This window comes from Rhamphochromis sp. 'chilingali', assembly GCF_963969265.1.
Source record: "Rhamphochromis sp. 'chilingali' genome assembly, chromosome: 2".
Taxonomy (NCBI): Eukaryota; Metazoa; Chordata; class Actinopteri; order Cichliformes; family Cichlidae; genus Rhamphochromis; species Rhamphochromis sp. 'chilingali'.
This window is the reverse complement of record NC_137930.1, coordinates 46,516,319-46,528,877: the sequence shown is the minus strand read 5'-3', so window position 1 is coordinate 46,528,877 and position 12,559 is coordinate 46,516,319. Positions and strand designations below refer to the sequence as shown.

Here is a 12,559-nt window from a genome sequence, read left to right as displayed (position 1 = left end):
CGCCCTGTGTGTTGTTGTTGCTGTTGCTGTGCGGTTGCCGTGCTGAGCAGTTAGCTAGCGGCAGTGTTCTTCTGCAGATGTCAATAAACGGCTGTGCTCCCTGGCTAGCTCACGGGAAGCAAGACCAAACGACACCTCCGTCTCCTCGTTGTCTGAGCTCGCCACATTGGTGTCAGAAGTGGGATGATGGTGGCACCCCATGTTCTGACCCGAGTGACTTTTCCCCGCCGGTCGTGACCGGCCGGTGCGCCAAAAGAAGGCACCTGGACATTTGCAGGACTTTGTGTGGGGTAATGGGGTCATCGGGGACGACTGACCCCTTAGGTGGGGGCTATGTAGCGGGTCAGGGCTGTTCGTAGTTCTGTTTGTACAGTTATGTTTTGTTTATGTTGCCATAGTGACGGGTGACGCCTTCTCGCTGCAACGGTGTGTCCTTCCGGGGTCAGAGGGCGCCCTGTGTGTTGTTGTTGCTGTGCTGTTGCCGCGCTGAGCAGTTAGCTAGCGGCAGTGTTCTTCTGCAGATGTCAATAAACGGCTGTGCTCCCTGGCTAGCTCACGGGAAGCAAGACCAAACGATACCTCCGTCTCCTCATTGTCTGAGCTCGCCACAATATTAAACATATCAGGTCCCCATAAGGAGAATCATGTGCTAACGGCTGTCTAAATGACTCGGGTAAAGTTTGTAGCATGCATGCTTGTTGTTTTTGTCTGCTTCCACTTGTCTTTGCACTAGGATGATGTCGGCGTAAATGTGCAGTCATATTCGTTGTGTTCCCACTAGTGCTGTCAGCGTTAATCTCGTTGAAATGACGTTAACGCCACAACACGGCAAATCTCCGTTAACGAGCTACCCCTGCGTGGGGCTAGACGGCCAACACGTTAACGAGCTAACTGCGCTAACACACTAGTTCCCACCCATGTAATTGAGCATTGCGTGGCACATCCAACATACTGTTTTACTTTAGTCCATGACGCGCTTACCTTCAGGGTCATACGTCACATGAAAACCAAAATAATTCCAAACGCCAGATCTGAATGAGGGTGGGAAAGGTTCAATTTGCCATATTGCAAGGAGAGCTTAACTTCTGTCTCGCTAGCTTGCCCTGCGCTCTTCCTTCTGATGATGCTGTCTGTGTCGAACGCTCAGTGGATCTGCACTCGACAGTGCAGCCTAGGCGGAGTAGTCGAACGCAGATTCACTGAGCGCTCAACACAGACGGCATCGTCAGAAGGAAAGTTGATAAAATAAATTACAAATTTTGTATTGTTCGATACATATGCGTACCGAACCGAAAGCACCGAAAGCACTGTATCGAACGGTTCAATATCGATACGAGTATCGTTGCACCCCATATATATATATATATATATATATTACCCTGAACACACGTGACAGCCGTGAAAGGGTCTGGAGAAGCCATGGAGAGCATTATACTGCCTGTAACATCGTTCAGCATGATTGGTTTGGTGGTGGTTCAGTGATGGTCAGGGGAGGCATATCTCCGGAGGGATGCACAGACCTCTACAGGCAAGGCAGCGGCACCCTGACTGCCTGCCATGGATGAAATCCTACGCTAGTACAGTGGGTCCTGGGTTCCTCCTGGTGCACAACAAGGCCTGGCCTCATGTGTCTAGAGCAGGGGTGTCAAACTCAAATACACAGTGGGCCAAAATTCAAAACTGGAACAAAGTCGCGGGCTTACATTAATATTTATTGAAAAAAAAAAATTCCTCCAGATATAAGAATGAATCTTTTCTTATGGACTCAAACAAGTTTTGCAAATTTGGTATGGCTTCGCGGGCCAAATGTAATTAGCCAGAGTTTGACACCTATGGTCTAGAGTATGCAGGCAGTTCCTGGAGGATGAAGGAACTGATACCATTGACTGTCCCCCACACTTGCCTGACTTAAATCCAATAGAACATATCTGAGACATTATGCTTTAGTCCATCATTTTTCATTTTTATTTTTTGGTGTTTTTGAATTTAGCCGCCGGTAGGCTGATCATTTTCATTTCTACCAAACTGTTACCCACTCTATGTCAGTATAGCTATCCAGCATAATATTTCTTTCCTTTGTGATCTGATGTCTTTACAAAGTGTTACTTTAATTTTGTTTAGCAGTAAATATTTTTAACAAGAATAAAAGAGCTATACATCTCCCAGCCCCATCATATATTCTTAACATGTACCCTTTAAAAAAAACACTAACGCACACATATAAATACTTACACCTCAAACAAAGTGGAACACACAGTGCATATCTACATGACTAAATGTATTCAAACAATCCAGAGTGTCTGACACAAACCATTAACCAACTTAAAGTACAATACACTACCTGCACAAGCACTTTGCATCTACACACAAACTCACACCCAGAATCCCTCCTTGACCTTAACTATAACCTCCCACAGCTTGTGAGCAGCATGCGGCCATGCTGACAGGCCAACAAGTGAACAAACAAAAGAGCCATTCCATATTTCATGAGCTACCACAGGAAAATACAATGATGATGTGTGAGGCTTGAACACAATAGGAAAAAAATGCACTGCAGTCTTGCTTTGATAGTTTGTCTATTAATGCCATTTCTCTGTTCATTTTCATACACCACGGCTGGAGATGCATACAGCATGTATGTACAGTATGTGTGTGGATAACAGAGCATGTACATGTTATACCATTAGCTATAATAAGCAGCTTGATTTTGTCAGATTCCTAATTCATAAGAAAATCTGTCAGTGTCAATATGCCTCATGAACCAACTAGGACAACTTTCACACTGTTGCACAGGCTTCATAGCCAATAATGCAAATAAGCCTAACTGCCAATTGTCCACCAGCTATTTTACTAAGCTGAAATAACTTTACGTAAAACAAGTGTTCAATAAAACTCAGCCTTGTGAAAATTTTGGAAACTGTTCTTTTGTTCATTGAGCTACTGATTAAATTTGTTTGAGGGACATACGTACTAGCTATATTTTATATTTTCCTTGTGTTGTTTTGTGTATTTTCTACCAGATACTGTGGTACCACACCATTTTTAAAAAGCCACGTGCATTTAAAAATGCATAAATATAAAGAGAGCACAATTAAGTGAAAGAAAAAGGGACCAGAACCAGATCAAATCTGGCCCTCCTCGTATTCGGAGAGTGGTAGTCTGAGTCCGAACCATCAGTTTTACAGCCTCGTACTGACAAAGATAAAACCGCATTTAAGTAAAGTGGCTAAGCCGAGATGTGTAAATGTCTGTTTTTGACTTACAGCAATAGAAATGGAGAAGTGAAAAGACTGACTGAGAAAAAAAGGACTGAGCTCTCTTTTTTCTAGAAACATCTTAGGCTGTTCATCTGGGTACTTTTTTTAAACTTCATTAAATGCAAATTTTTCAACATGTACTTTTAATTCTTTGCACTAAAACAAAGGCAAAACTTCAGAGGTGTTTTCAATCGGTCATTCTGCAGCGGTTTTACTGGTCAGCCCACTAGAGAGCCAATCGAGCTGTGTGCGGTTGACAAAATGAAATGATTCGACACCCTGATTTAATGGCTTTGTCCTCTGCCTACACTCGACCTCTCCGTCAAGTTTTGTTAAATTTAGCTTGGTGGTTTTCTCTAATCTTGCTGACAGGGAGTCAGATGAAAGAGGGGCACTGAAAGTGCAGATCTCCACTAGAGCCAATACCCAGCCAGCACAACGTTAAAGAAAAATGATCCAGAGCCACATCGTATCGGCTTCTTTCTGTGGCCGTAGTAGTTTGATGAAACTCAGCCTGGTACAAAGAAACAAACCTGACACAAGGCTCTCAGTGAAAACACAGCCTCAGCAGGGATAAATGCGATGATTTAAATGTTTGGGGTTTTTTATATTTAGTTTCACAATTTTTAATCTTTAAAGAGATGATCTGCTTTAGCCATGTGATTCATGCTTCGCAATCACAGTTATTCATCAGCTTCTTTTCTACCAACAGACTAGCAATGCCTACTCATAGTCAGTCACATGCGCACAAGCACAGCCTTTGGATTAAACTTATTAAATGGTTTATTGTGGTCCACCCGCACCAATGCAGTGTGCCAATGCAGATCAGTCCACCACCACCACAACTCACTCCTCTGAGGTCAGCTTTTTCCCACTGGTAATTTATTATTACATATTGTAAATGGTAAATGGACTGATTCTTATATAGCGCTTTTCTACTCTCAAAACGGACTACTCAAAGCGCTCTATACAACACACCACATTCACCCAGTCACACCCATTATCACAAGCACTACCTCTATACTGAGTGCTTTCTAACTACACTCACACACATTCATACGGAGAGCAACTTGGGGTTAGTATCTTGCCCAAGGATACTTGGCATGCAGACTGGAGGAGCTTGGGCTCAAACCTCCAACCTCCCGATCAGTACCGGTAGGTGACCTGCTCTACCTCCTGAGCTACAGCCAACCCAGGAGTATGTATTTATAAAAGATTTGTAGAAGGTTTAGTGTGATCTCTAAAGTCAGCGAGTCAAAACTACAGCATGGCCTCAAAGTGTTGCCATAAAGTGAGCCGATGTTTTTAGATCAAAACTCTGGACTAAAAAAATATTAATGTATTCGTCAAATTTGTGTGTTGCCTGTTGTGACACAAACTCACACACCAGGAAATATTCTGAATTTTAATGAGCGTACAAATTATGTCTGCAAAGAGTGCAAAATTACATGCAGGAAAGGTGGGAGGGGGAAAGAACAGGAGGGGGTCTTGAGGGAAGGTGTCGGTTGTTTTCTGATGTGGCAGATGGAAAAATCAGCTCCTTTAGCATAACAACTTCTATGTGAGCGGCAAGAAACTCTGCACTGACCCAGAGATACCCGCCCAGTGCTTAAGGCAGTCAATTAAAATTGTATGATCAACTGTGTCAAACGATGCACTTAGGTCTAAAAGGATTAGGGCCGAGCAATCTTCTGCATCTGCTGTTAAAAGGAGGTCATTTGTTACTCTCATAAGGGCTTTTATGCACACCACACAGAACTTCACATTTAGAAAAATAAGGCTGGGGCTTAAAAAAAAAAAGGCAGATGTGGTATGTTGACGCTCTTAAAATATCTCTATGACAAACTTGTCTTTTTAGTAGAACCCAAGATGAAATAACCAACAACAAGCGAATCATAGACATCAAAAAATGTGTGATTCACCGTGGCCATCTGGCCCTATTTTGTCACAAAGCAATGAACAAATGGGATGAGTTCAAAATGAAAACGCTGGTGAAAAAGTGGCACGAAAACTTGTCTTTTATTTAGAAGAGAGAAGACGTACATCTCCCTCAGCGCAAGCCATGAATATTTCAGTCCTAACTCAACTTCGCCTCACACAGAGCAGCACCCGTGTCTGCGCAACACACGCTAGTACACAATAACAAACACACGCGCGCACACATTAGCACGGATAAGTCAGCTGTTAACTTACAGGTCAAAGCGTAGATTCTGTCTCTCCTCGAAGAAATAGTCAAGGATGAACTTGCGGACAAAGTCGGGGTTGAGGGTGTTGTCGATGACTTCTGTCCTACCAAACTAGAAGGGAAATGACAGAGGTGATATTTTATTACTGGGAGCAATAAGGGGGCGGGACACACTGACATTGACAACTGACAATCTGAATCATACAGCATATAAGCACACCAGCTTCATGTCAGACACTTTTTCATGAAACTAGGCTAATTATAGTAATATTTAAATTTCCCCTTCAGCACATACACAACATGTGCCACTCCTTTAAAAACTGCTTTCTTGTTCATTCATTTATTCACCAGGAACTCTAACTTGGTCACATGAGATATTGTGTGTGCTATTTGACTTGGGATAAGAAGACGTTTTGTGAATGGAATCATATTAGTGTTTCCCGAAACTGTGCCTTTCTCCTTAACTGTCACGGGAATATCTCCATGCAATGATGGAGCACAGCAACATAACCTTACTCATATTTATAGTCTCATCTTATAGTAGCAAAGACAATTTTATGACCCATGCACAAGTAATTCAGTCGTCGCAGACTGAACGTCGACCCGACATGTAGTTACATTTCTCGAGAAGTGCATCTCAAGTTATGTGGAAAGTTACAGCATAGATTTATTGCATTAGTCCAAATCAGGCCATGGTCTCACTGACACCTGAAAGATGGCCTGTAAAGATCTCTAGCCCACATAGCACTCGCTAAGCTAGTTTAATTACACAAATGGATAAATATGGATGCGCACCAAATGACAGCAACATAATTAAACATTTTCATGCTTTCCAAAAAGAAATGTCTGCACATAACTGTTAAGATTCTATCATTAACACAAGAAAGCACAAGAACAGAGTGAGCTTGGTTAAATTTGGTCAATTCAAACTAACACAAATGTCCCAAAAACACCATTACTAGCAATTGTTTCATCATTCAACAAATGGCCCACAGGCAAACTTGGGGAAAAAAAGGATTTAAACGGCTTTAGCGTGACTCACTGAAAAGCTGCACTGCTGCCATTTATACACAATGCCTTCACAATCCCACCGCTGTACTCACCTCTCTCCATTCCTTGTTGGCTATTCCTTGAGTGTACAGGACACAAACTGTTGAATTAGAAGCAGGGAGGGGAAAAGAGACAGGAGACAGTCAGATTGACTGAAGGGTATTTAACACTGAACAAAACAATGCTAAGATGTCAGCTGAGAGCTAGTCCGCCCCTCTGGACCACAGCATGAGAGGAAAACTCCCTAATTAAACGTCACTCGAACTTTTGCCTTGTAGCATGGTGATATTTCAGAGAGGAGAAGAGGAAGGAGGGAAGAGGAGGATGAGGATGATGGTGCTGGGAGTGGTGAGTGTTTGAATGCAGGAAAGTCCTCCTTTTGACATTTGAGGATCTTCATCCAAAGGAGTCTTGAGTGTGTTTTGATGAGTGACCACTTGTGGGAAGAGAGCGAGGCAATCGTGTAGCAATAACATGACATATCATTTGGATTCGAGCAGCCAATACTGTACTTACACCCACCTGTCATCTACCAGCGCATAAAAACTCTGAGCTCACACACTTGTAAATTTGTTTGAAGAGTGAATAGTTGAATGGTGGAATACTAATGCTGACAAAGCACTTAAGTTATGGATACATTTTCAATTCCAACAGCAAAGCTATGAAACTGAAAATGAGGTCATACCTCAGCAACTGCTTTGTGTACTGACATGGTGATGAGGTTGACCAAGTAAAGGAGCATTACCACAGAATTTTAAAAATGCAGACTGTATATAAAAAGTTGGATGTTGTGTCCGGGTCTGAAAAATGAAGCCGATGTGAAAGTGCCGTTAACTGGCATTCCTGCTAACGGCCAGCAGGGGGAAGCTTCACTGTTTGGTTGGTTGCACAGAAGTCGTTAAACCACCCTCAGTTGCTTTTTGACGTCAGTTAATGCTTTTCTAATGATGAAAGCTCAATCGCTACTTAAAACTCTTAAAAACATCACTTTGAAAATATAATGTATTTTCTCCATTAGGTTCAAAGAGAACAACGAAACAGTTTATGCATTAAGGTAGGCCTAGCTCCTGACAAGTCTCCAATTGGTATGTCACAAAACCAACACCAACACAGAATATTTTATTTAATCTATTTTATTTTATTTGATATGCCTTCAGCTGACACACAACTCCACACAGTACTGCTGCAGACAGGCGGGGACACAGCCCCTCCCCTCACTAGCAGCTGAACACATAAACAGCAGCGCAACAAACTCGGCAAAGCATGTTAAGGACTGATGCCCCAGTTTTTATAAGAAATTCGTTGAGGGCCACTACAGCTCCCGTTTTACTGTTAGTGGTTTAACTATTAGCAATATTATATACTGGCTAACGGCTAATAATTAAACAAAAACATTAATGCTAGAGAAAGATGGAGTTCAGCCCAACTGCAATATTAACATGAAGTCTCTATTTAACAAGATAACATGATTATTTGTGTCTAAAAAAGTTTTTCTTGACTCTGACAAAAGTCAACCAACAACTAGATAGAAACAGTGGCACTCTACATTAACGGCTCTATGTTATCAAGAATGAAAATTAGTTAAGTCACCAGAAGCTCAGGAAACAAACAGGATTCGCACAGACCAGTATTATTGTAATCCTCATTTTTTTTAAAATATGCCTCTTTCTTTCTTTCATCTTTTTTCCCCACATGGAAAATGATAGGGAGTATGCAGTCGGCCCTCTGATAACTGCTTACAGCTACATTTCCTCTTCTCATTTCATGTGCTGAGTCAGGTCTCTCTTGCAAATGAGAACTTGGTCTCAGTGAGTTTACCTACCTAAGTAAAGCATATATCAGCTATATAAACTCTGTAAGAGGTTCACTTGCACCAACAGCTCTTAAATTCAAAGGTTCATAATACAGATAAGATGAAATACAGTAAAATAAACAGTTATTTGTATATAATGAAGGTATACATATTTATTAATTTGCAGTTTCTGATACTTTCTTGATATCATCAAGCATTAAGGGTGAAGATGGAAATAAATACGTCTGAGGCTGCTATTTATAAAAGATTAAAAACAGAAAGGTCCTCTCAGGAAAAAAATAACAGAAAAAAACCGCAATCAGACAGACCAGAGACTTATTTTTGTGACATCTGATTATTAAAGGAACACCTTCCACTGAGACGGCTTGCGTTATAATTAACTATAGCATTAATTAATTGTAAATTTATGCCTAAGTGAATGCATTAGCTGTCATCAACTGATGATATCACATGACTAGTGCAATCATGTATTCATTAGCATTCGTGGCCGTTAGTGAAAATCTTTGTTTTGTTAGCTTCAAATGAAGATTTAGAAATCTTCCTGCAACATCAGGTTAGGTTGATTTGCTGATAAAGTCCCACCCACCACAAAACTGACATTTAATCGTTTAGAATAGACCTGGAGTCGAGTCAAGATCAAGATAAGCTATTAATAATGTTTTGTACATTTTATAGGTTTATTTTCCCCACCTCACAAATTTCACACTGAATTTGAGTACAAACTTAAAAAAAACATGTCCTAATTTATTCCCGCCTCCTGTGTGGCTGCAGAAGTGTTCAAACTTGCTGTGTTTTGGCAGTCTGTCAGTCTGGAGTCTGTATAAGTTGCATAGTGTACAGAGTGCAGTGCGCTAGGGCTCAGCTGGTTGAATATACTGTCATCCTTTAATCTTGCTATGAAGGACCAGATGACACATGGTCTCCATGTGAATGTGCAGAGAAAAAAAAGCCATTGATCATACACCCGTACACAATACGTCCTCACCATCAGTACTTTTAACTCTTCCTTAATTAAGGGGGGGAAGAGATTGACAAAGGCACCACAAATGCGACTTTTTTTAACGTAAACAGTTTGATAATGTTCCCGTCTTCTTAATGGGCTTTTCCCAATTGTCGAAACAGTGTGATCAAAGCACATCCACCCACCGCGGGAACAATTGCTAAAACACAAACACACATAAAAGCACACAAGCATGCACCAAAGAGAAACACTGGACCGTTGTTCAGTTTTATGAGCTAATATGAATATGGTACGTGAGCTTGCCCGAGGCCCTGGATGTGTGCGCTTTTGTGTGTGCATGTGAGTGTGAGCGTGGCTCTGCCGATGCGGTCTAATGCTGTGTGACTGGGGCCAGTGCTGTCAGCAGAGCAGAGACATGGACGCAGCACAAGTGCCTCCTTGCATAAACGCAGGGATGCTCATCCTCCTTTCTCACTATCTGACATTTAAAGGTCCAATCCGCAATTCTGGAAGCTCATCAATTATGGGTTCACACACCACCAACCAAGGAGAAATGCTAGTGCTTGCTGTGCAGTGCTCAGGTGCTAAAGTGCTAATATTTAGGAAATTCAGCTAAAGAAACGAAGGATAAACAAACCACGGATGATCAGAAGTTAAAAAATGATTTTAACTTTTAAGATGTCATGTAAATGTGGAGTTGTTTTTTTTTTTTTTCAATCGTGGTTATTTTTAGCGGGCTGTTAACAGGCATGAGTGTCACAGTTTGCTGGTGAAAACAAAGTAGGAATGACAGATGAAAACAACAAGGAAATGCATTACAATCCCTAAGCCTGTCTGAGCACGTGTGTCTGTCTATGAGAGGATCTGTACACAGTGTTTAGGACAAACAAAGCTATTGAGTTTCTCAGATATTGTTTAGAATCACATATTGTCAATTCTTTCCATTATGGGCCATCACAACAATCATCAACAAGTCATTGCCATCTGCATTTGATGATTTGTAAATGTCATTAAATGCATATTTGTTAATCCAACTGTCAGTCAAAGCAGAAATGCCTTAAATCATACTCTGCTTGTGTATTTGATTTTAAAATTAGACATCATTTAAAAAACAAACGTTATATTTAAGGAGACTTGGAACTAGTGAATGAGACCATCAAGCTTCGACTGAGATCAAGGGAACCAAACTGGTCTGTTCCTTGGACTTCTGTGCAATCTGACTTCTTTTTGAAAACAGAGGTGTCACCTCTAGCTAGCCGTTACAAAGAATCCAAATTTAAGGTGCTTCCTCTTTGGATTCACTTTTCACAGCAACAACCCCATTCGTCCCCTATCAAGGATGTCACAATACAAGAATTTCAAACTTGATACCAGTGCCAGTTGATACAGAGGAAAATTGATACTGATATCAATTGATAGAAAAAATAAAAAAGTAAGAGAAATCTTTTTTTTTTTAAATTTTTTAGAGCAAGATTGGAACAATAGCCAAGCAGCCGTGACTAAGGAAAGTATGAAGTAGGTTCCAGGGTCCTTCTGTGCCACAAACGATTATGCTTGTGGTTAATATTTACATTTTAACCACCTGGCTTAATCGTCTCTTATGTTTTCCTGCCATTATTTTCATATTGACTTAACATAAAACATTCACCGCTGCTGGTACTGCAGCTTGATGCAGATTCTGCATGCCGGTGGGCCACGATACTGGGTTGTGCTGGGGGTTGCCGACTGGTATCTAACCCTGTGGTCTCTAACCCTATGTAGACAAGCTTATTGAAGGGTCAAACCAGCATTTGCTCATATCTTCCTTTTGTTTGTTTTCCCCAAATTTTACAGGAATTGCTTTGATTTTCTTGATATAACAATAGTTTTAGCCCCCCCACCAAACTTCAAAATAGGAAGATGCAATTGTACCAACATTGCTCGTCTTCTCTAAATAACAAAAATGCACTGCAGTACTTATTTAAGAAAACCAAGCCTGTTTTTCCCCCAATTAAAAATTCTATAGGTACATCTGAAGATGATGCCTGTATTCCTGCTATTCGTTAATATTATAAATGCACCATAGAAGGACTCTGGGTTCAAATGTGACAGTGTATGAGATATGAAGAACAAATACCACCAACATTAATTTCCATTTTTGAAGCAGCGTGTCTGTTTGGTTATCTTGTTTTCACTGGTGTTGATGTGACAATTCATTTCAATCAGTAACAGAAAAGAATGAAGTTCTGATAGAGAGCCTGTGTGTTAACAGTTTGCCTAAACATAAAACCCTTCTTTGAAATGAGAAGTCCATTTATTAAAAATTTTTTTTAATAAATGGACTTCTCATCCTGCTCTTAATGTCCGTCTACTGAGGCAAATTGCTGTTGGATTGCACACTGGGCCTTTAAAAACCACTGGACCAGTTGCCAAATTGAACCCCTGCTATCAAGTGAGTGAGGAGTGTGTATGTGTGCCGTTTAATCTGTAGGAGGGAAGCGGCTGGTTTGTGTGTGAAGATGATCTGGTTCCCCTCACTCACACTGGGAGCAGAGAACAGTGACGAATACGACCCCTGACATATGCAAATGTCTACTGATTCACACAGGCGAGGCAGAGTGTGTGTGTCCATGTGTAGTGCATGCAAGCTGTGTTTGCACAGTACCAAATCTGCCTGCATGTGGTGGATGTTTGTCTGCGGTTGTGTCTGTTTGCCTGTAGAATTTAAAATCCACCTGTACACGTGCATGAGAGAGTGCGTATATATATGTGTCTGTGGATTTGTGTTAGGTCTACTGGGAGCTGTTGCACTGATCTGTTTGTGTGCACATGTGTGTCACAGAGAGAGTGATAAGAGACAAGCTTACTTGGATCTGACTTGGAGAACGTGTCTCTATCCAGCAGGTTCCTAAAGAAAAGAGAAAGACAGAGAGAGAAAGAAAACAAAGACTTCCATTAACGTAAAAAATTAATTACTCAGCTGTCCTACTTCAACAAATAAAGAGCAACTACAAATTTATTACATCATTAAATTTTCCTTAATTAGCTCCCATTCTGACCCCGACAACTGGTTTTCTCAGAATCCTCCGACGACTTGATTAACAAAAGCCATTTCACCCAGTCACACTGCAGCGGTACAAATCAAGCTTGAAGTGCAGCCCATTTATATTTTAAACATACAGGAAAAGCAGCAGAAAAGAAGATGCATTTTTCACTTTTTTGCACTCTCCCGGAGTGCCAGAAGCAACTGTGGAAGCTGCCATCAAATTTACATGACATTCCCAGCACTGCACGGGCACGGATAAATGCACCGA

The 12,559-nt window shown here is 41.1% G+C and overlaps 1 protein-coding gene across 3 annotated transcripts in view; it reads right to left on the bottom strand.

The window, feature by feature from the left end:
- The window catches only part of LOC308391940 (copine-8-like), an 87,936-nt gene that overhangs the window by 59,882 nt on the left and 15,495 nt on the right, over positions 1 to 12,559 (bottom strand). For all 3 annotated transcript variants that reach the window (XM_080874747.1, XM_080874749.1, XM_080874748.1), the window contains exons 2-4: positions 12,113 to 12,153; positions 6,546 to 6,592; positions 5,451 to 5,554 (exon numbers count right to left, since the gene is read on the bottom strand). In XM_080874747.1, coding sequence (XP_080730873.1) covers positions 5,451 to 5,554; positions 6,546 to 6,592; positions 12,113 to 12,153 — 192 coding nt within the window. The remainder of the gene's footprint in view (positions 1 to 5,450; positions 5,555 to 6,545; positions 6,593 to 12,112; positions 12,154 to 12,559) is intronic.